At 35.6% G+C, this 24,501-nt stretch overlaps 1 protein-coding gene across 1 annotated transcript in view; it reads right to left on the bottom strand.

The window, feature by feature from the left end:
* The window catches only part of LOC150065051 (aldehyde dehydrogenase 1A1), a 48,086-nt gene extending 23,855 nt beyond the window's left edge, over positions 1-24,231 (bottom strand). Inside the window, exons 1-4 of the mRNA XM_090329633.1 lie at positions 24,114-24,231; positions 11,079-11,183; positions 3,447-3,587; positions 229-358 (exon numbers count right to left, since the gene is read on the bottom strand). Of these exons, the coding sequence (XP_090185759.1) occupies positions 229-358; positions 3,447-3,587; positions 11,079-11,183; positions 24,114-24,176 (439 nt within the window). The 5' untranslated portion in view covers positions 24,177-24,231. The remainder of the gene's footprint in view (positions 1-228; positions 359-3,446; positions 3,588-11,078; positions 11,184-24,113) is intronic.
* Between the last annotated feature and the right edge of the window lie 270 nt (positions 24,232-24,501).

The following is a 24,501-nucleotide window of genomic DNA, read 5'->3' as shown; positions in this document are numbered from 1 at the left end:
GAAGTGGTGCTGTGGCTTAAAGGGGTAGAGTACTAGCCTTAAGAAAGCTCAAGGACAGCGACCAGGTCCTGAATTCAAGCCCCTCACCCTCCCCCCCACACAAAATGTGTTGGCTTAAAATAAAGGGGAAACTAATTTAGATTTATTTGGTTAGCATCTTCAAAGAATTCAGGTCTATAACAGTCTCTCCACTACATACAACTCTGGTGGTTTCCCCAATTTACTTACCACTTGGTATGGTGGATCCATGGATTTTATCAGCCCAGCCAGCACAGTAGCGCAATGTTTTGATGCAGCCTCCTAAGTCCATCAGGTAAGCGTTAGAAAATAATTTTCCTCCATTGATGGACTCTATTGTCTGAAAAGCAAATCCTTCCATAAGTAAAATTTCACAAAAAAATCAGAAGAAAAACTATATGGTCAATATTATGAGTCTTTATGTGTTAGAGCATTTTGGAATTGGAAGGAATCTTAAATCATCTTGTCTAAGTCTTTTTTTAAAAAGGGAGATCTTAAAAGAGTGACATATTAAGCTGCTTTTGGTCAGAGAGTAAGACAGTAGTGGTGTGGGAGAATAGTAATTTCTATCAGAATCTTGATTATCTCCAGATAACAACTTTTCTAGATATTCTGCAGTGATAGTATTATTTGGTAATCCTCATTATTTGATAATGAGGAATTTAAACATTTTCTGGTCTAGTAGTCATTTTAGATTGACTTTCTTCTTTCCTTTTTCTTTTTCTCTTGAGCTCTTTAGGGTGTATGTTCTTTGGGGTGGTCACTTCCAGAAATGTACAAGTGAGTAATTATTAAAGTTATTCTGCCTCTGTACTAAACTATCCCAAAATTTAAACAAAAATTATTTTGTGTGTCTGTGTTTGTTGTTCCCATAAAGGACTCATGCTAACAGAGGTAGTTAATACTTACATACTATATATTAGATAAATAAGGGAAGTAAAAATTTATCAAAGCCTTTCTTCCTTTTAAGACATATTAGCCCAGGATAGTTTTATTGTAAGTAGCATCTGGTTTTATATTTTGGCTTAATTTGAATTATTCTGTATATCTGAGTAAGAAATTATCTTTTAACTGTAATTACTAATTTCTTGAAATATAATAAAGCGCTCCTGTTACTGCCACTTTAAAATTCTAAAGGTAACATTCATTTTCCTGAAATTGACGCTGGGTATTAGTTTGTGTTAAACTGGCTCTATTATAGTGCCTGGCTCAAAAAGTCAAGGAAGAAATGCCTTCTCCAACCCCTGTATTGTGCTGATTCATATAACTGAGAAAATTAATAAACACAACTGGTAGATATTAAAATATAATTTCTCTAAATTATGATTTCCTGTCTTTATTCTTTATTTTGCCTGTGAAAAGGAGAGAAAACTATTTTGTGAACATTGTATACAGACATACCTTAGGAAAAGAAAAGATAACATTTGTGAAATCTTTTGCTGAATTAGCCAAACAAATGTAAAATTCATTTTGGAGGAATATGTTAAAAAAGTTGATGACATTCTCAACAAAAGGTTTTTGAGGGCCAAATTCCGTTGAAGAAACTCAGTACATCACCTTAGGAGATTTGGATAGCATTTGATCTTGTCAAAGCTTGTGGATTTCAGTGACTTGACAATTCAAATGCCTAATTTTTTTCATTTTTCATTTATTTTTATTGCAAAGCTGGTGTACAGAGGGATTAAAATTAGGTAAGTAATATGAGTATATTTCTTGTTGAATGAACAGTGTTGTCCCCTGCCCCTCATTTTTCTCTCACTTTTCCTCCTTCCTCCACTACTCTAGCCCCCCCTTCAACTTTTCTTCTTTTTTTGTATTTTATTGTCTGGATAATGTATAGAGTTATAATCATCAGGTGGTGGGTACATTATTTCTCAAACCTTAATACCCTTTCTCATGTTTTTGTCCCCCTTTCTCTCTCTCTACCTCCTCCCAGTCATCTTGTTTTTCCCCTTCCCTTTCCTGTTTCAAACAAATAAGTGTGTATACAGTATATCAGTATACAAATTCAGACACAGTAATGTCATGAGATTAACCATAAGTGGGAAAAAAGAGAGAAAAGAAATAATTTTACATAGTACATTAAGAACAGCAATCATAAAGATAAACCTCTTGTTTCATTAACCTAGAGTTCATTTCTATTATTCTCAACCTGTATGACCTTATGTATACAGCTTTTGAGCTATTATGATTCTCTTTTAAGAGAATGTTATATATGTGTCATTAGATGAGGGAAACCATAGAACCTATGCTCCTTTGGAACTGGCTTACTTCACTTAATATGAGTTTTCAGTATGAGTTTTTCCAAGTCTTTCCATTTCCTTATGGATGGGGCGATGTCATTCTTTCTGAAGGCAGCATAGAATTCCATTGTGTATAAGTACCACATCTACTTGATCCATTCATCTACTGAGGAATACCTAGGTGATTTCATATCTCAGCTATGGTAAATATTACTGCAATGAACATGGTGGTACTAGTAGCATTAGTTTGGCCTTGCTGCTGGACATTTGGGTAAACACCAACGAGTGGGATTTCTGGGTAATAGGGGAGCTCTATGTTTAGTCTTTTGAAGAATTTCCATATTGCTTTCCATAGTGGTTGAACAAGTTTACACTCCCACCAACAGTGTAGTAGCCACATCCCCACCCGCTTCTGTTTTTATTAGATTTTTTTATCATAACCATTCAAACTGGAGTGAGGTGGAATCTCAGAGTTGTTTTGATTTGCATTATGTTTATGGCCAGAGATGTTAAACATTTCTTCATGTGTCTATTGGCCATTCTAATTTCCTCTTCAGGGAAGTCTCTCTTCAAGTCTTTAGCATACCTTTTAACCAAATGGTTGTTTCTTTGAGGATTTTTTTTAAGAGATTCAGTTTTTCGGAGCGGTAGGTATATTTTAGATATGAGGCCCTTGTCTGCTGTATGGCTAGGGAAGATTTTCTCCCATTCTGTGGGCTTTCAATTTAACTTGCTAGCTATGTCCTTTGCCAGATAGAAGCTCTGCAGTTTAATGCTGCTCCATTTGAAAAAATTCTTTAATTTGTTATTTTTCTGGACATTTATTAAGAAAATTTTGACCTGTACCAAGGAGAACTAGTGTATCTCCCATACCTTCCTGTAAAGTTTTGATCCCTCCAGAACTTTTAAAGTTCATTTCCAACATAATACCTTGTGAGTATTGCTGTTGTATTGGTTCACCTGTTTCTTTTTTAAATATACTACATGAACTTATTTTTTCTTTTCTTTTCTCCCCTTTGGTTTATCCTGTTTTCACTGTTTTTTTTTTTTATTTTGGTGCCCTGTGTTTTGAACATGTTTATCTGATTTAAGGAAGGACAATAACAAAAGACAAAGAATGAATCAATTCTGAATGTTTTTTGAGAGGTCCCAGTTTGGATATCATCCAATTTGAATTCTACTCACTGCTAGCACCAAACGATCTCTTTCAATCAGGTCAGCCAGCTTGAAGAGTAGGCGTCCCCTCTCTGAAGCATCCATAGTACGCCATGGAGAACCAGTCTGGAAAGCCTGTCTTGCGGCCTTCACAGCTTTGTCCACATCTGCCTGTAAGTTATCAGGAATTCAATTCAATAGGCTTGACATATTGATTTGTATCATGTAATAGCAACAACACTATAAAATAGACTATGCTCCACATTTAATCCATTCCCTACCACCATTGTAAGATGGAATGATTCCTGATGAATAAATAATTTTAGAAAGATAAACTCCAAACCTTTATTAATATTTGATTTCCTAGATTATAAGTGTTAATCATACATCTATAAGATTCTTTGCTACAATTTACTATACATATATTTAGTCATTTAATTCTCACTAATAATATAAATTTATTCCCTAAACGTGTGTGTATGTGTTGTGTATGTGTGTGTGTGTGTTGTTGGTGTGTGTGTGAGAGAGAGAGAGACAGACAGACAGAGACAGAGACAGAGACAGGGAAAGTCAGAGACAGAGAGACAGAAAGAGAGAGACAGAGAGAGAGAAGGTACATAACCCAAAAGTTGTTGAACTAAGTTTTAAATGTAGGCCATTTATACATGATTTCTTTTTTCCACACCCTATTCTTTTGGTTAAAAGGGTTATGTAGAAGGCTTTAGATCCCAAATAGCAAATATAGTCTGGTGACTCCAGAGACTCTATCATCCATACATGTTCTGGAAGAGCACACAGAAGAGTGAATTTGAACTTTACTGTAGTAAAGGATTATGGCCACGTACTAATTCCTTATATACAGAGGGAAAAGAGATAAATGGGTACTAGATAGAACAGATTAATCTATAGAAGGGTCTATGTGTGTTAAGCCCTCGTTTCCAAATTGGATGCCTAATCCTTTTCATTTTCAACTAAGTAAAGCTATTTTTTCTAATAATATTCAGCTTAAAACTACACTGATTTAAGAAAATGTCCAACAACAGAGTAAGTCCGCACTTATATTAAGAAGTTGGAATTTCTTATTGTTTTTCTAAATTAGGTGTACATCTTTACTTTGTCAAACTTTGCCTTGATTCTCTCCTCTCTTATAGACCTCTGTTCACACTCATCTCCTAAAGAATGTACTTACTACTAGTCTAACACTTCTTTTATTACTACTAACATGGGATTTCTACCATCAGGTTAGCTGCAAATATCTTAAAGGCATATATCATTCTAGTCTTATATTTTTGTACATAGGATTGACCAATACATGGAAATCTATCAATCATAAAAATAGCATAGATCAGTAAGTGGTAACTTTTGGCAGAAGCATAAATTATGATGGGAGAAAAATAAAGAACTAAATGTTTGAAGTAGTTTACAATGAAGCATTCCTTTGGAAAGGCATCAAATTAAAATTTATATACCTGTCCTTAGGTTATATTCCATTGGGAAGTCTCAGTCATACAAGTTTGCAAATTAAAGTGCAAATAAATAAACAATTTTTTGCCAGTCCTGTGGCTTGAACTCAGGAACTGAACACTTTCCTTGGACTTTCTCAAGGCTAGAGCTCTATCACTTGAGCCACAGTACCACTTCCGGCTTTTTCTATGTATGTGAAACAGAGGAATCAAACCCAGGTCTTTGTGCAAGCTAGGCAAGCACTTTACAACTAGGCCAAACCCCTGGTTCAAATACACTTTGTTATAACATAGATTCTCCTTGATTTATAACTGAGTTAAATCCCCCCCACGCAAAAAAACAATAAGAAATGTGTATGTAACACACCCAAACGCCAGATATTAGCTGTTCTGCTCATAGAGAACCAACATTTATGATACAGTTTTGAGACCCTTACTTAATTTGAGTATACTACATTGTGTGTCACAATATTGGTTTTTACACTTGTGATTGTGTGGTCAAATGGGAGCATTTCCCCAGCAACACAAGGGTACAATACAAGCCAGGCTCGCTTGTTCACCCTTATAATCCTAGCTAATCAGGAGGCTGAGATCTGAGAATCATGATTCAAAGCTACCCTGGGCACTAAAGTCCATGAGACTTATCTCCAATTAACCACTAGAAAATCGGATGTGGTGCTGTGCCTCAAGGGGTAGCTCAGAGACAGTGCCCAGGACCAGAGTTCAAGTTCTGTGATAAACCAAAAAAAAATGTACAATATGACATATTACTAATTTGATTAAAGCTAAAAAATTGTGAGTTGAAAGAAGCTTAGTGAGTCAGAGACCACCCCTGTTTACTATCAAGTTCTTATGAACTAGTACAAGAAATATTTTCAGGAGTATAAACTGGTTTGATGTATTGATAATACTTACTGACTATATGCAAAGATTTTGCTAATACTTACTGAATATATGCAAAGATTCTTTCATTATGCTACATCAAACATTGGTTTATATCACTGTCAAACTTTTGGGAGAAAAATGAGTACTTGCAATAAAATAGGTGTATTTATCACTTGTTTTGTATAAAATAAATAGACAGCACATGTTGGGCTTCTTCCAGTAATTATAAATATTTTTGAGTTTTGTATTTAAAGATTGTTCTGGCCAACATGTTTTAACCTTTTCCAAATTGAATTCAAGACAGTACTATTTGGGGATGGGGAAATGACCAAGAATTCGATTGCCAGAATGATTTGTGGATTCCTTGGCTTATAAAATACATACAGCTCTTTGTTTAAACAGAACCCTATGACACAGATTTCATTTGAATTCTTCTGCTATGGGCCTTAGCCAAATATGGGCATGCTGGTTACCCAAAGTGATGTGGAGAATCTGGCTCTAAGTCAAATAATTCTGCTATATAAGAAACACATCCATAGAGAACTCTGGTACAAATGCAGGTTTTCTTATATCTATGTCATTTGAATTTTTCCTTTTCCCACAGTTTTTATTTAAACTTACAGGACAAGAACTGTGGTAATGACATTGTTTTAGAATAATACAATGCAGTTCTGAACTTTGGTTGCTTCTGCTCATTTATCCATTGCAGAATTTTATACCAATTCATTTTGTAACATTATTCCCAGTTTTCTAATGAAGAAATGGTAGCATGAAGAGTCTCCTACAATGTTCAATCAAATGGCAAAAATACAGCCATTCTCATCATCTAGGAGGCATTTATTTCAAGATCCCCTTGCAGATAAACTAACTTGCTGAATGATCAATCTTTTATATTGCATATAAAGTACATGTATCCTCTCGCATGTTTAAATCATGTCTTGATTATTTAGATTACCTAGTACTATTCAAAAATTAGTTAGATGTCATAGTATATTACTTTGAAAAAAAAGACAAGAGAACATTCACACACAAACACACACACATAGATATATTTACATATATTTTTGCATATACACATATACATTCATTATCAACTCAACTACAGCAGGCCTAATAACTTAGTCTATATGAGTAATAGGAAAACTGCTGGTTTTTTTTTTCACTCTTCTTGTGGGTCTTGGGGTTTGTACTGTGGGCCTGAGTGCTGTTCATGAGCTCAGCAGCTCAAGACTGCCACCCTACCTCTGGGCCTGGGCATTGTCCCGGAGCTCTTCAGCCCAAGGCTACCACCCTACCCTTGAGCTAAGCCCCACTTCCCATTTTCTAATGCTTTATTGGAAATAAGAGTCTTAAGGTCCTTTTGTGCCTGGGCTGGCTTTGAACCTTGATCCTCAGATCTCAGTCTCCTGAGTAGCTAGGATTACAGGTGTGAGCCAACTTGCATGGCTGGTTATCTTTCTTATAAACCTATCATAATATACTGTGGCAATGCAAGTGTGCATCTTAGATAATTTATTTATATTTAGTTTTGATCAAGCTTTACTGATCCCAATATATAGGCACAGAAAAGGTTTTGGTTTTGTTTAATTGAAAGGCTATCATTTTATTCAAAGACTGGCATTGCCAAGGAAATAGTTTTTGAATTAACCATAAATAAATTTGATACACTGGCTATCATTCTAGCACTGTGGTCTATGGTATTTAAAATGTTTTTATTTTAAAATAAGTGCCCATAATCACAATCTGATAATGTGAAGGTGGTTTGGATATTTATGACAGCCAATGGTTCTTAGGCCTAGTTAAGAAAGGACTGAATTTTTCAATCATTCCCGAATTAAATTTATTCATAGACTGAATGGAGAACATAGTTATCAGACCAGTTTTACTTTTACACCTGTCATAAGCACTTACTTTAATAGACATTTACTTTTATCTCTACCAATTATTTGTTATGTTATGCTATATTATTTAAAAAAGCATTTTCAGGATTAGCCAAAAGAGCCACTGAAGTGAAAAGAAAACAGTTCCCACCCACATTTGTACTTTTTCTTTGTAACCTCCATTTCTTCCGGCTCTTCCCCCTTTCTTTATGATACCACTGAAACATGAAGAGTAGAGGCCTTTGTTAGCTCCACTGCACTCATAAATCACTACAACCCTTTGGCTCATTATCTAAAGAGTCAATTTCAACATATTAGGTTTACCGTGACTATATAATGTATTAGATTTTTGCAAGACATTTATTTCCCTGCTGGCAAATTTATGTGAACTGTGTTCAATTTCAAAGACAAAGGTTTACCTTTTATTTTTTGTAAATGCTTCATAAAACACAGTTATAAGAATGCTTCATGATAATAAGAAAACTACCGCTTACCATGAAGAGTTTGTACCATCAACTAGGTATGATCAGATGTCCATCCACCTTGGATTAGCATTATGACCTGACTTGTAGCTTTTCTGGGTGTTAACAAGAGTCCTCCATTCCCCCCACCCCCACAGACAGGAATAATTATCAATAATTGCAGATAGAATCACTGGCAGTCATTTCTATGAGTTCTAATGTGATAATTAATTTTCTTTCATTTGGGGAAAAAACTGTGCTAAGAAAAGTCTTCAGACTTGCCTGATGAAGTTTCAGCTGCAAACAAACTATAAAGATTTGTTCACAGGTTGAAAATCTAGCAGCAATGCCAGCTGTTTATCCAGAAACTAAGGGCAAATCTAATGGCTAAAGGCCTTCGAGCTAAACATTAAGAATATTATTTTTTCTGGGTGTGGGAGGCTTACACTTGTAATTCTACCTACTCAGGAGGTTGAGATCTGAGGGTGGTAGTTTCAAGTCAGACCAGGCACTAAAGTCCTTGAGCCTCTTATCTACAATTAACCACCAGAAAACTGGAAATAGCACTTGGCTAGTGTGGTAGCATAAGAGCCTTGAGCTGAAGAGTTAAGGGACAGCACCTAGGCCCAGAATTCAAACACCACAACAGACCAAAAACAAGAGAGAAAAAGAAAAAGAGAATATTGTTTCTTTAATTGTCAATAATAAATAACTCTGTAGCCTTTTTATTTATGTTTCTGGGAATGATACTTATACCTGCCATTTTGTCCACATCTAGTCTTTTATTTTATTCATGCCTCTATAACTTATTAATATTCAACAAAGATATCATAAACGTACAAAGAAGAAAGGATGGATTAACTCTTCAATCAATGGTGTTGGAAGAATTGGTAATCAAACATTTAATCATTCATTGAATACAAAAACCAACTCAAATAGAAACCTGAATAAAAGATCTAAAGCTATGCGACTACTACTAGAAACTATAGGGATATTTACTCTGATAGGGGTATGAGCATTGTTTGTTTTTACTCTCATACTGCAAAACAAGAAAACAAAATAAATGTTTTTATGGCAAACTCAGAGTTTGCAGAGCAAATAAATGAAGAGGAAACCTGTAAAATAAAAGAAAAAATTGCAGACCATGTGACAATACTTAATATCCAGAATATATAGCAAAATGTACCAAAGAAAAACAAGTACGTGAAGTTGTTGGGTGTGGGGAGGTATATTCCTGTTCCCACTATATGGGAAGTGGAGATAGAAAGATTGTGGCTTCTTCAATGGATAAACTACAACCACTAGAGATCAGAGACCAATACAATGTTATAGGATGATGCAAGAAAGAACGACTCTGTCCAGACAGACTTGGAAAAGGTTTGAAAACATAATGATTGAGGCTTGAGGCTTCCTGTGCCTAGTATTCTGAAGATCTTCCTGTATTGTGTTCAGTGCTCCAAGTATCTTTTTCTGTTTTCTTGGTTTATGCAGAGGAGAGTACAAAGAAACCGAGTACAAAACCAATGTGGGACCTGTGAACTCTTTCTGCAGATGGTGACTTGGCCCTGTTGCTGATGCCCACACTGGATCGACACAGAGGCAGGGACAAGCAAGTAATACTTGGGGTGGGACGATGGGCGGGATGAAGTTGGAATTATTTGGCTGATGAGGTGGCCTGGGACTGAAGCCATTAAAAACAAAACAAAAAAAGGGATGAATAATAGTACAAAGAACCTTTGTCTTAGAACTTTTCCCCTGAGTCAGTGAGAACCTGAATGAAGAATTTATATTCGGGTGAATTCTTCAATATACCCAGAAATAAAATTGGAAAGTGAGTGACACATGACAATTAGATTCCATTTCTCACTTCTTTACTTTGTTGATGCCCAAGGCCCAGGTGTCATATCCTGATAATGCTGAAATCTGAATGAATCTTTTGCCTTCTCCATACCAGGAAAAACTCCCTGAGTTCTATGGCTGAGAGTAGGCCTGTCTGGCTTAGTCTGTGTTTGTGATTTGAGATCTCAGAGATTCACATTGACAGCAGACAAATCATAAGAAATTAGATACATTTTGACATACAGTTGAAATCAAAGTTCAGGAGGCTTGCATCTTCTTATACCTCAACGTATTTAATACTAGCCTGCCTTACTTTTATGATAATCACAAGGCAAATTAGTAATCTTCTCATGATAGGCCCTTAGCTTAGCAGAACAATGTTCAGGTGTTAATTTCAAGATTTATTTTACAAGGTCACTGAGTAAATTTATGTATCCCACCATTTTAATATCATTTTAAAATGCAGCTAAAATAGTATCTTCTTTGTATGATTGCCTTAAGTACCAAATCAAAAAAGCACTGAGAATAAAATTAGTGACATTAAATGAATTTGACTTTAGTTTCTGTTATGATTATTAGCCCCAAATATAACAAGTTCATAATCACATATTCACTTTCAAGGCATCAATTAATGTTAATTCAATGACTTTTATATAAATAACTTGGTATGCTATTGTTTCAAATAGTTCTATATTTTTATCTAGCAACTTAAAAAGGATAATTTCATATAAATGAGAAAAATTTCTCATTTCATCAGTTCTCATGTGATCACTTTTACATATATAAAACTATTTCCTATTATCAATTTATATGATATGAATATAGATTATCATCTTATTTTATATAATCTCATCTCATCAGCTTTCATAAGATCAGTTCAGTAATATATTGTCTGTTGGAAAAAACAGACAATATTTGAATGGAAAAATAATCAGGAAAAAATAATTCCTAGTCATGGTTATTACATGAATGCTATATGTCCTTTCTGTATCAAAGATGCTGTGTAAAATTTTCCCAGACTGCCTGTTTATCTATCTTTTCATGATATATTCAACTTCTACTGGGGTATAAGAACTTAGAAGGGTGAGAAACAAAGAAACCAGGCATGGAATAGAAATCATGTTCTAAGCTTACCTTATCCCCCTCTGCTACCTGGCAGATCTCCTCTTCAGTTGCAGGATTGAAGACAGGAAATGTCTTGCCACTCACAGAATCATGCCACTCATTGTTGATGAAGATCTGTTGATACAAAAGAGAAAGGAGATAAGCACTCATTTAAATGGATCCACAAAATTTTGGAAACTATTATGAACTTAAACTTGGATAACTACCACAACATGCCTTGATATTGCATATCCCTAGCTCTCTCAAAATACCTGGTTGTTTCTGACATTTTACGTATAAATATGCATGCTTCCAACACACAAGCACACACACATCCACACAAAAACACATGTTATAACACACTCACTACAGTTTGTGACTATGTTTATTTGGGCCTATGGGTGATTTGATACAACAGCTAATTATTTATGTAATGCCTTCCTTATGTTACTTCTTTAAAGCTTTGACATGATTAAAAAAAATAAAACCTTGCTTAGGAAATTTGTGCTGATTCACTCTAAGAAACATTGTGTAATTTGGCACTTTCAGCAGAATTTATCTTCGTCAAAGCTGAACTAAAGTACCTTTTTAAATTCTAGGGACAGAACAAGATGAATTTTCTGGTCATAGCCTATATTCAGTCACTCTGCCAGAGAAGTAAGGATTGACTTGGAGTTATTCCTTCCACATCTGGGTATACTCTGTATTTCCCCACAGCACTCCCTGCATCTAAGTATATTGGACTCTGTCCTCCTTTCATACCCTTTTCTTCTTCTGGCCAAGTCTATGCTATAGTCCCTGAACACTTTAACACACAAAGAAGAATACTGCTGTGCTGTAAATAGTTATTTTGGAGCAAACAGGCAAGCAAAGAAGCTTTCATCAACCTCATTTTATCATTTTATAACCAATAACAAATATCTCTGCAGAATGTATAAGCCTGATAGCTATTACTGGGGAATTTTTAATAACTATATGATAAAATCCAATAACTAAGTGATTTGCATTTAGCATAGTAACCAACTTAAGCCTTAGGGGAGTGATATCTTACTATATTTCTCCTCAGGGTCAACTATGAATAAAGTATTCTTTTTTTGCTGGTCCTAGGCCTTGAACTCAGGCCTGAGCACTGTCCTTGGATTTTCTCAAGGCTAGAGCTCTACCACTTGAACCACAGCACCACTTCTGGCTTTTTTGTGTGTATATTATACTGAGTAATTGAACCGTGGTCTTTGCGCATGCTAGTCAAGCACTCTACCACTAGGCCAAGCTCTCAGCAAGGTATTCTTTTTTTTGATATTTTTTATTGTAGTTAATGAAAGGGTTACATGATATTTGCCAGATAGAAGGTGCATTAGTTCACATACATTGATAGCCTTTCACATACCTTGGTCCCCATTACCCTCCCCTCCACCCCCCCATCAGCAAGGTATTCTTAAATATCAATGAAGAGAGGGGGTTTCCGAATAAAAAATTAACCTGCTAACCGAGGGCATAAGTCAAACCGTCTTTAACAATGTATGTTTTTTAATGAGTTAATTAATGGATTGTTCATAAGACTACCATATTTGAAACTCACACTGTAAAAATGATCTACTAAGGAGCTTTTTTAACCTTCCTGTTCTTTTGTAATGCATAAAAGAACCAATATTCTTATTTCTGCTTTCCTTTCCCCAGTTTCTTAAGATACATGTCTCTTTCTCATAGGTTTCACTAAGGAATCTAGTAGCTAATCTCATCTGAAGGTAAATTAATTATGGGATACTCTTGTTTTGAGAAGAATGGAATCGCTGTTTCTTAAAAACTAAAAACAAATAAATAAAAAGTATGTCTCTAGCTACCATAAGCAAACTATACACCATCCAATTATATCTCCCAACTTATTAACATGTAGTATTTTTCTTACCAAGGGATCTCCCAGCCATAGAAACACTGAAAGCTCTATGTTCACTTTAAGCTTCTTCATCAATTGTCTCCTACTTTGTCTTTGTCTCTGTCTGCCTTTATCTTTCACTCACATATATTGACACACATACATATACACACACTTCCTTTATCTGTTACTAACATGTGTAATCCCTGTAATACATAGATAATTCTTTGGATTAATCTTTCTTTGTTCCTTATCACTACTAATTTAAATTTAATTTTCTCCCTTTTACTGGAATCTTCTTCAACCATGAAAAGTTTATAATTTTCTCTTCGATTCTCCTTAGACCACTTTATGATTCCCTTAGGACTGCATTTGAGATGATTTATTACCTGACCTCTGCTTGATATTTCAATATTTGCTCTAGTTTGCCCTTTGCTTTGGGCTTGTTCTGCTGCTTTAAACCCCAAGCCATTTTCTTCTCTATACCTTCAGTTGTACTATTCATCTTAGTAGAATTTCACTATTTTCTTCTTATAGCTCAAACTCCAGCTTAATAATACAGTGCCTCTTCATCTGATTTAGACAGATGCTCCAACAGGATATAATTTATATTTTCCAAAATATGATGCTAGCATTCAACTATGAATGCTTATGATATTCTGCTTTATGTTAAACATAGGCACATGCCTACACATGAGATCCCAAATGAACAAGAGCAAGAACAACAATATAAAAAAGTCCTAGCGATATCATAGTACATGCTCTGTATTTTTAAGTCAGTCATCAAATTTGGATCAAATTCACTCAAGTTTAATAACCTTGTTTGTCCCTGCCCTCTGAACTCCCTCTGAGGAGGTTATATTACCTCCTCATTACCTCCTCAGACGTTCTATATCTTAGATTTGAGAACATAATTCTCATCAGTTGAGAGATCAAGTGGTTTCACGTTTTAAATCCCATTTAAAAGGAAATAAAACCAAATTGCTGAGCTGATTTTGTGTCACTAGACCTACTCTTATCTGTACACATGTAATTATTTGTGATTTCATTTTCCCAATACAGTATAATTTATTTTATTTCATGTGGTGAGTCTTTAGTAAAAGACTGTTCATGAAGTTTTCCCTTTAGATTAAAGTTAGGGAATGATTCATAAAGGAGAATTACCCTAAAGTGATAACATGATTTATCTGGTAGACTTCAGAAGTCAGTTACTAGCCACTGTCTCATATCATTTTGTTTTCACATTTAATAGAGAATAATGTGAAAATGGTTTTCAATTCTACTTATGCTTCTATTTAACATAATCCTGATTGGTCATTTTGGTATAATCAGAAAAGTTTTGTCAAGTAATGAGCAAATAGTTGTGACATAATCTGGAGATTACTCTGGGAAAAGAGAAATCTGTTAGATGTGGCTCTACCCTTAAGGGATTTAAAATCTAAAAGGAGAGTATATTTCTATCAAGATTTCCAGGGAAGACTAAAAGTTATTGAACTCAATAACAAAATCACATCATGAGACTTGTATATTATACTATTAAAGACTTCTTAGGTGTCATACTATTATTAGCTTGTTTCTTCACTTTAGTTTTATTTTATCCAGACCTATTAGGAGAGCTATGAGGACTGGAAGAACAAATAGGAATCGTGGAAAGAAGAGAAACCACCTGCAATCTACCAGTGTAGGTATCTTCATCATGGTGAAGAAACCAGTTGTACAATAAGGGATCGAATGGAAGGAACCTGAAATGAAGTCTGTTTATGTTGGCTATTGAAATACATGGTGAGACATTAAAGCAATATCTGTGATCAAATGGATGTTTTAGAAATACTGATGAAAGTACCCCAAACTGATTTGCTACTAGTAGATCAGTGTCTAGATGATAGAGCAAAGACTACTTTCATGAGCTAGAAACAAGGTTCCTTAGCTTCTGAGTATGTAGCTGTGCCTACTGCAAAGCAAGATTCTGAAAATTGCATGTTATGCATTAAATACGTTCCCCCACAAATAGACTCTAGCACTTAAAGTGAAGTCAGCTTAGATAATAAGATGAGAAAGACAGCCCTAAGGGACACGTATTGCACCATACTTTCCTTCCTCTTTGCTATGGAGAATTTATTAGTAGGAACTACCTTAATTATCTTTTTTTCCCCATTTTTACTGTTTTAATTTTCCTAGATTTAAATTTGGTATTTGCCTTCTAGCTACCTGTGGGACCAAATGTATTTGAACCATCACCCTTCCTGTAATTATAATAAATGGTATATGGAAATGTCTAAGCCAGGGAAGGCTTATTATAGTAATTATTACATCTATTTTTAGGCCTACTGAAATGTTCTATCATAGCAGCAGTTATTGCATTTTCCATGGATGCATTGGCAAGATTGGGGAGAAAAGAATGATTTTATCAAAGTAAAATATTCCCAATTCTCACCAACGATTACATTAATCTAGACTATTCAAAAATCTTGGAGAGAGGATGCTTTTAAATAATGATGATGTATGATATACATTAACTTTAAGTTTGTAGTATTAGTGGAAAATTATAGATGTGTATGCATATTCAATGAAATTATTGAGGGAACTTAAAATTAATTTCTATCATCTACATATTTAAAGATGTATTATATCCATTTTGACCCAGTCATTGTTTTCTGTGTGTGGTGCAGTGTACATGTTCTAGTTTTGAGGGGGAAATAACTGCGTTTCCAAAGTAAAAATTCTGTGTTTAAATGTTTTTAGTATAAAGTTAAAATTCTGAACTTATAAGTAACTTTATTTCAAAAATATTCCTAGCTTAGCTTCATTTTACTACTGGGCAAAATGAAGAATCTTAGTTTCATCTTGTGATAAGGAATTTTGGGCCTTGACTCTTCCACCAAGCTGAATTCAGCTCATATTTACATTATCTTTGCAGGGTTTGTTAACCGACAGGGCCAGCAGCTCCTGCGTTTGCTATGGGAGGGAAGCCAATGCTTTCATAGTGGCAGATAATTACAGATCACATTTGCAGTACCCCAAAGTCTCTTTTATGATTTTCCAAGTGAGAGGGTGGGTGATGACAGTCCTTACTTTTTGTCACCTATGTATGGCTTTCCACCCTTGAAAGCCACTGTTACAGCCTGGAGAATGGTGGTTGGTGATGGAACCATGTATGGAGAGATGTGTATTGTAAGTGTACAAACCTTTTTCAGCCTGAAAAACCTGGAAAGGCACAGAGACCTGGAAGAATGTGAGAGTGAGGAGAGGGAGAGATGAAAGACAAGGATGAATAAACAATAAAAGGAGATCAAACTTCGGTAGATTGTTAAACATTTAACAGAATATAAGTTCAATCTCTGGCACTTTCTTTTCAACCCAAACCCTGAGGCATCGAAAGGAAAAGGCTGTGACTCAAAGAATAAAAATGTAAAAGGAAATTAAAGCGGGAATAACAGATGGAAGGGAAATGCTTAACTGCAGTCAAATAAATAAATGTAAAATGAGGTGACCAAAACAAAATAGAAGAAATTAACTCTCCCCATTTTTGTTTTATAATAACAGTCTAACTTCAATAATATGAATACATGAATATGCTTTTTGTTTCTTTAAAGCTCCTTCAGTCTTGTTATTTCAGACAGGGATAGGGAAAAAACAGTACTGCACTTACCAAGGTCACACTGTCATTGCATTGTACAGACATGCTAGACCACATTTACTCTGTGTCATAGAGTTTTGACTATGGAAACGTGGAAGATTCTATACACAATGTTCAGCAGTATTTCAAGGAATGCCTGGAGCCTATAGATGCTAAGACATTTTCCCATAGATAGGGAAATATATATCCCAGAGATAGGGATATATACTTATATAGAGAGAGATATAGATAAAACACTGTATATATTCATATATATGTATGACAAATTTCCATTTAGAAATTAGGCAAAGGAAGAAATTTACAATACAGAGCAATTAAAGAACTACCTTCACATAAGAGTTACATGGATGTCATCTCTCAAAATAACTCACTTCATTTTCTACTGTGTACTTAAAGGAATACCTTTCTAATCATTTTTCCCTCTTTCTTTTCTTTCTTTCTATCTTTTCTCTTTCTTTTCTTTCTTTCTTTTCTTTTTTTCATTTTTTTCTTTCTTTCTTTCTTTTCCTTCTTCCTTCCTTCCTTCCTTCCTTCTTTCATTCTTTTCTTTCTTTCCTCTTATCTCTTTGTTGGCACTGGGGCTTAAACTCAGAGTCTCATTGCTTTTCTCTGTGCTTTTCTGCTCAAGTTTAGCACTCTACATCTTCAGTCACTGCTCCCCTTCTGGTTTTCTGGTGGTTAATTGGAGATACAGTCTCATAGACTCTCCTGCCTGGGCTGGCTTTGAACCATGATCCTTATATCTCAAACCTCCTGAGTAGTAAGAATTACGGGTGTGAGTGTGGTACCAGACTCTGTCCTTCCTTTTGTACCAGGAAAACTGCCAGCATCATGGCCTTTGCACTTTGAGACCATTTTTAAAGCAAAGCAAGGGCTTCTTGCACACTGATCAGTGATCTGGTGTACTGGGTGGTGGGAAATGAGTAAGTGCATGTACTGTATATAACATGGACACCTAAGAAAGAGATGAGTCACTTCTCAAATGGGACAGTATAAAATGATGCGGGATTTCATCATACCTCTCCTATAGCTATAAAATTTAAACATGAATCTTTTACTTTTAATATTTCTTACGTTGGCTAACTCCAGATAAACGAAACTGCAGAAATCAAACTTGGGACTAAGGGAGTCCACTGTATTTATTTTAAGGATTTTCTTTGTTAGATTATTACTATTAAACATTTAATTATGATACACCTATGTACTTGAATTCCTTGGATTATGGCTCTGTCTGGGTTGCTATTTAAGGTTAGAAAATGTCTCATGAATCTCAGAAACCACAATCTCATCGTAAAAATCCAAACTGCCTCCACATTTCACCACCTTGAACCAGATAATCACATGTATGTCAGGGAGAGATTTCTTATTTCATCAATGTCTGCATTCTCACAACCTTTCTTCCTTATCAAATAGTATTGTCATGGTACACATTACCTGAGCCTTTTTTGAGGTCTAAAATCTAGCTTGGATTGCTCTTCAGTGAGTTTGACACACTCACTCTACTTTATATTTCTTTAAATCAGTCCTGAAACATGGGTGCTACTTGAGTTCTTTTTCTCATGGCTAGTACTTTACCCTTTTGAGCCACAGGTTCACTTCTGGTTTCCTGAGAGTTTATTGGAGATAAATCTCACAACCTTTCCTGCCCAGGCTGGCTTTGAACCATGATCTTAGCTAAGATTACACATGGGAGACTGCAGCACAGCCTTGTCACACTGTTTGAGAGTGTTTTTCACCAAGTCTTCTCATTGAGGCAAAAAGTGAGAGATTAAGTAAATGAACTCCAACAGTCTGCCAAAGACTTCTAATATGGAGAACACTTATAGAATAGGAATAATGTATTTATTTTGAGATTTCTGTTCATTAAGTTTTCATGAGTAAGATTATTATTATTTTAAGGAGTTAAGAAAAATAGCTATTATGGAGAAAAGTGTGAGATCTGAAATGGCAAGGATCAGAATTCAGTCTACTGAGCTTTCATATATAAAATGCTGAGCAATCCTTACTAAGCCAGGCATGCTCTCTGAGTTCAGATTGCTGAGCTTAACAATAGCATTAGAATAACATTAATAATATAATAATAAGCAATAACAATAGCATTAGAATAGCAATCACATTAGAATAACATTAATAATATAATAAGAATTAACAATAGTATTAGGATAATACTATCTTTCCAACTACTTTCCATAAGTTAATTCTGAACCTCTAATGAAGTTAAAACATGAAATTAATTTTGAACAGTGATAAGTACACATATAGACTCCTCTAACAATAAGAGCTGAATCATGTCAGAACTCCAGGAACTCTCTTATAAAAGAATGTTTAAGAATGGATCATTGGTCTGAAGTGTAGCCTAGTGGTAGAGTGCTTGCCTAGCATGCACAGAGCACTGGGTTTGATTCCTTGGTACCACATACACAGAAAAAGGCAGAAGTGGTGGGTGCTGTGCTCAAGGGTAGAGTGGTTGTCTTGAGAAAGAGAGAGAGAGAGAGAGAGAAAGAGAGAGAGAGAGAGAGAGGGGGGGGGAGGGAGGGAGGGAGGGAGGGAGGGAGGAGAGAGAGAGAGAGAGAGAGAGAGAGAGAGAGAGAGAGAGAGAGAGAGAGAGAGAGAGAGAGAGGGAGAGAGAGAGAGAGAGACAGGAAAGAAAGAAAGAAAGAAAGAAAGAGAAAGAAAGAAAGAAAGAAAGAAAGAAAGAAAGAAAGAAAGAAAGAAAGAAAAGAAGGAGCACATAGATATTGAGGACAATGTATTTCCCACAAACTACTACAAAATGTCCCAGTAAGTTGATTTTCACAATGGCTTTTCAAAGCATTGCTAATATTGTTAGTTCAAAGACAGGGGACATCAAACTTAAGGAGATCAGAACTTGTTGGACAAGCTTATATTAGTAAATAACTATAAAAGGTCAAAACTGAATCCAGTATTAGTTTGTTAAGCTTTTACCCTTGCTGATACTCAATTATTCTTTCTCATCTATCTCCAAGCCACAAACTAAATCTTGCTTCAGTCAGAGGTTATAGAGGATTTCTCAAATGTAATCAGTCTTACAGCACAATCACCTCTGCCTTTAACACAAGTCATATCTTGTCTCAATGACTCATGGTTTCTTGAAAATAGACTCCATCAGCCAATGTGGTCCCAGAGTAAATCTCTAGTCTCATTCCACCTTCTCTATCCTTTATTCACTTGATTTCAGTAATATTACATTAGTGACAGTTCTTTGAACATACTAAGTTCTCATCACAGTGACTTTAAATGTGCTATTATTTCCTTCTCTTTGTTCTTCACAGGCTTCAGGGACACCTCATCAGGCTTATACCAAATTTCCCTTCTAGCAGGATTTTTCTCTTACACCCACATTCAAAATAAGCTCTTCTTGTAGTCTTTGAACTTTTGATTTCATTCCTTTTAAGATACCATTTCTGACTATTCTCTTGCTTGCTTGTGTTCTGTTTCCACACACGGTCTAGGAAAACAACCCCCACACACCTCACAAAGAATTTATACTTCTCTGTTCTTCCCTTCTTCCCTTCCTCATTTTCCTTCCTTCCTTCCCTCCCTCCCTCCCTCCCTCCCTCCCTCCCTCCCTCCCTCCCTCCCTCCCTCCTTCCTTCCTTCCTTCCTTCCTTCCTTCCTTCCTTCCTTCCTTCCTTCCTTCCTTTCCTCTCCATTCTCTCTTCTCTCCCTTCTCCCTTCTCCCTTCTCCCTTCTCCCTTCTCTCTCTCTCTCTCTCTCTCTCTCTCTCTCTCTCTCTCTCTCTCTCTCTCTCTCTCTCTCTCTCTCTCTCTCTCTCTCTCTTTCTGCACTACTAAAGGTTGAACCTTTAACTTGCTGGAGCTGGTCAGGGGCATTGCCACTAGTTCTCTACCCCTAGTTTATTCCACAATTCAATTCAATCATCCCTCCCCCACTATTTTGTCAAAATTGCTGGTAAACGTATTTTGTTTTGCCTACCACCAGGCCAGCAAGTCCCAATACAGTGGTATTAATCTAAATCTATGAGGGTTCAGCCTGCTTGCATACAAAGTATAGTTATATGTGTAACTAAGGCAAGTTATTTAGTCATTGTTTCCCTGAGAATGTCCTTATCTGCTGAAAGAGAACCAGAATTTCCTCAGCAGTTAACATGAGAGGCCCAGTTGAGATCCCTGTAAAGAGCCAAACAATCCCTGGCCGAGTAAACCTGGTAAATTTTAGCTTTCATTTCCTGTGTGTGTATATGTGTATAAAATATCATTCACTGATCAAACCTTTTGCTACATGAACAAGGTAGTTTCATAACCTCAATTCAATAATTAAGTGAAACATTTTGTTTTCTTAAATATCCTTTTTGTGTTTATTTTTAAAGTCATGTAAGAAGAGAATGGAAAATCAAGTAACCAGATTCTTTAAGAGAAAATTCTTGATTCTTGGAATCTCTGCTAAACCCTGGATATCTGGTTCTGATGCAATTTTTGTCAGATGGGACAAAAAAAACTTGAAGAAGGAAATGAGATGTGAGGAACATTTATGGGATTTACAGAAGGTCAGTAGAAGACACTTCTTGTAAGACTGGAAAGAATTCAGAAAACCAACTAAGCTAAGGACAGTTAATGTTAGTCAATCATTCCCCATGTACTAGGCATGAATTCCACTGCTTCACAGGCATTAAATTCATTTAATACTTCCACTCACCTTCAAAAATGGATACCATGGGCCAGGAGTTTGGCCTAATGGTAGAGTGTTTGCTTAGCATGCACAAAGACCTGGCTTCAATTCCTTGGTACTACATGCATAGAAAAATGCCAAAAGTGGTGCTGAGGCTCAAGTGGTAGAGCTCTAGCCTTAAGAAATTCCAAGGACAGTGCTCAGATCCTGAGCCCAAGTCCAGGGCTGGCAAAAAAATGAGTACCTTGATAATCCTCATTTTATTTAAAAGGAAACAAGAAACATGTACTTTTAATGTAGTGCTTCATGTAAAGGCTCAATACCAACAATGAGCTGGTATGGGAATTAAAGGGGAATGAGAACGTGGACACACACATGTGTTTGTGTGCATATGTGTGTGTGTTTTGTATGTGCTTGTGCCAGTTCAAGAGAATGAACTCAGTGCTGTTCCTGAGCTTCTTTTGTGCAATAGCATTCTAACCTGTGACTCACCATTCTGCTTCTATTGTTTTATTAGTTAATTGTAGGTAAGAGTCTCACAGACTTTTCTTCCCAGACTGGCTTTGAATCACAATCCTCAGATCTCAGCCTCCGGAGTAACTACGATTACAGGTGTGAGTCACTGGTGCCCAGCTATGTCTCTCTTTAGAAAACATTTTTGAGGCTCTATTCCATCTACCTTAAAAAAATAAATCTTCCCTTAGTAGAAAATAAGACATACAAAAGCTAAGCATGAATGAATTCTTTTGCTTTTTGTTAAGCTGAAGAGTATATAGCTTTACTACTTTAGTTGTACTTTATTATTTTATTGTTGTTGTCCAATTCTGTTGGTCTATTCTCTATTTCTTGCCCCAATGACCAAAATATTGCAACAATCAAAAAGAATCACATTAAAATAGATGTTTAGAGCATGGTCAGAAAAGCCAATTTCTTAGATATTACAAAAACATTTCTTTTCTTCGTTTGTAAACAGAAAGTTCAATTAATAGTCACCATTTTTCCATGTCCTTTTACAAGTGCAATTTTGGTGGTACACAGTAAAAAGTAAATGCAAAGGCACTTGTAAAAACCACCCATTTATTAAAAAACATACATAACTGGTAAATTTCCAAGTATGACAATATTGCAACCTAGGGTCACACAATAAAATTCCGCTGGAAAAGATCCCATTTATATAGAAGAGGAATGTGTTAGTTAAAATCCACTGGATTCTGCTGTTGAGAGAACAGATATCTTACACTTAAAATCTTCCTCCTTTTAAAACACTTAGGTTAGTTACTTTCCACCAAAGAAAGATCTTGCACAATGACTGACAAAGAGATCTCAACCTTAAAACACAACTTCTCTCAAGGAATCCATAGTTCCTTGTTTACACTTCAGATTTTATGTAACATCTACTTTGTCTAGTGTTTTTATTTATAGGTTTAATTATGGCTGTTAAAAGTAATTAACTGAAAAGGCTATTTCATAATAAAGCTTTCCTGAAAAAAATACATTAACAAGGATGACTTTGCGAAATTCTACAAAGCCAAACTTAATAAAGGGCGAAGGGGCACTTAAACGGTCAAAATTGTTTTCTAGGTAGAATCACAGGAAAATGTACTCCCTATAATCATCATTAATAATTACCATCTTCATGAGATAATGGTTTTAAATGTACCTACTTGGAAATAAAACTGCCTGTAAATGACAAACTTGGGAGAAGATAGGGAGAAGAGTGGAATCCTGGGATATTTTGGACATATATCGGTCAAAAGAAAAATTGTTTGAGAATAGGTCTCACTGTACTTTTCATGTTCCCACTCACAATGCAATCAGTTGGCAAGGAATCTTACTGCTAGTAAAACATGGAGAAGTAATACCAAAATACTCTTCATAACTTCATGTTTACCATGATAAATATACAACTTTATGTTTGCTGACATTGTCCTAAGGAAAAGAGCGAAAGAGCTGAGCAGCTTCCACATTCATTGTGCTTCAAAATGCAAGTATTAGTTACATAAAATGAAGTAAGTATCTAAAACTGGTGATTTATACTTTATCGTGAGGTTTAATGGTTTTAGTTTTGCATTGGTGAGTTCAGAAAGCAAAATAGCACTCCCTTGAGTTGAATTACTTTTACTTTCTTTATGCACACTGTAATGCTAATTTTAAATAGTTTGAGTTAGATTGCTTTTTATTCTATTTCTTTGTTTTGAAATGCTGGGATGTGTGAGGAAAGCAGGCACATAATTGAAGTAAGAGTTACTCTCAAACTCAGCAGAATCTATTTGCTGTTTTTCCCTAGCTGCAGAGTCTGAAGTCTAGTTCTGGCTCTTGGTCTTGTCACTCTAAATATTTATCAGCTAATAACAATTAGACAACCACTCCAATAGCAACAAATTAACTGGAAAACAAAGCATGCTTTCTTTTCCAAATATGCAAAATTATACAAGTTCATTTGAAGTTCATTTTAAAAGTCTTCATTCTATTTTCAGCCTTAAGTCCTCTGATTCTTACAGTGCTTTTATTAAACATATTGAAAAGTGAGCTTTATTTCTCCATTTATAAAAGCTAATATATCTCATTCCTTTGGCTCTATTTAGCAAGTTCTTCTTCCGATTTGCTGACTTATCATAAGTGTATGCTGCACTGAAGTTAACAGAACTGCCTTTCAAAGTCTGTTGACTTCTGGTAGAAGAACCTTTCACACACAACAGATTTACTATCACTTGGAGAAATTATAGGAAATGATTTTATGACAAGTAGTTTGACGGGATTAAAGTAGTTTGTAAGCCTTTTGTTTTTCTTCTTACATTTACAAAGGGCTCTTTACAGAGTTTGGCTAAACTGACCTTTCATGCTTTTTAAAGAGATGGACTTTTTACAAACCCAAGGCAAAGCAGCATGTACAAGTTATACTGACCTTAGTGTATTGATACTTCACGTTGTCGAGTGGAGCAGGTATGTCTGGTTTTGCTGAGGACATTTCTGATTCGGCTCCTGGAATACAGGTGACTGGATCAGCAATTTGTTTCTGATAGAACACTTGGCTTTATTTGTTCCTTTTTATCTGCACGGACTAAGGTTTATTTGCATATTGGGATGGGATTGGATGAACAGAGTCAGGCAGAAGAGAAAGGACACTACTTATTTGTAACACCTAGGGGCAGAAAGCCTTTGCCTTTAAACTTAAATCCTTAAGAAACCAAAAGCTCTGAAGTTGCATCTGGAGACTATTGTACTATTTACAGATGAATTAAATTATAAAACTGAAGGCTGTGATAAGAGAGTGGGGCACAGCTGTTCTGGCC

Source organism: Megascapheus bottae, chromosome 3 (genome assembly GCF_031878675.1).
Source record: "Megascapheus bottae isolate mThoBot1 chromosome 3, mThoBot2.hap1, whole genome shotgun sequence".
Taxonomy (NCBI): Eukaryota; Metazoa; Chordata; class Mammalia; order Rodentia; family Geomyidae; genus Megascapheus; species Megascapheus bottae.
This window is presented reverse-complemented; position numbering and strand designations above follow the sequence as displayed.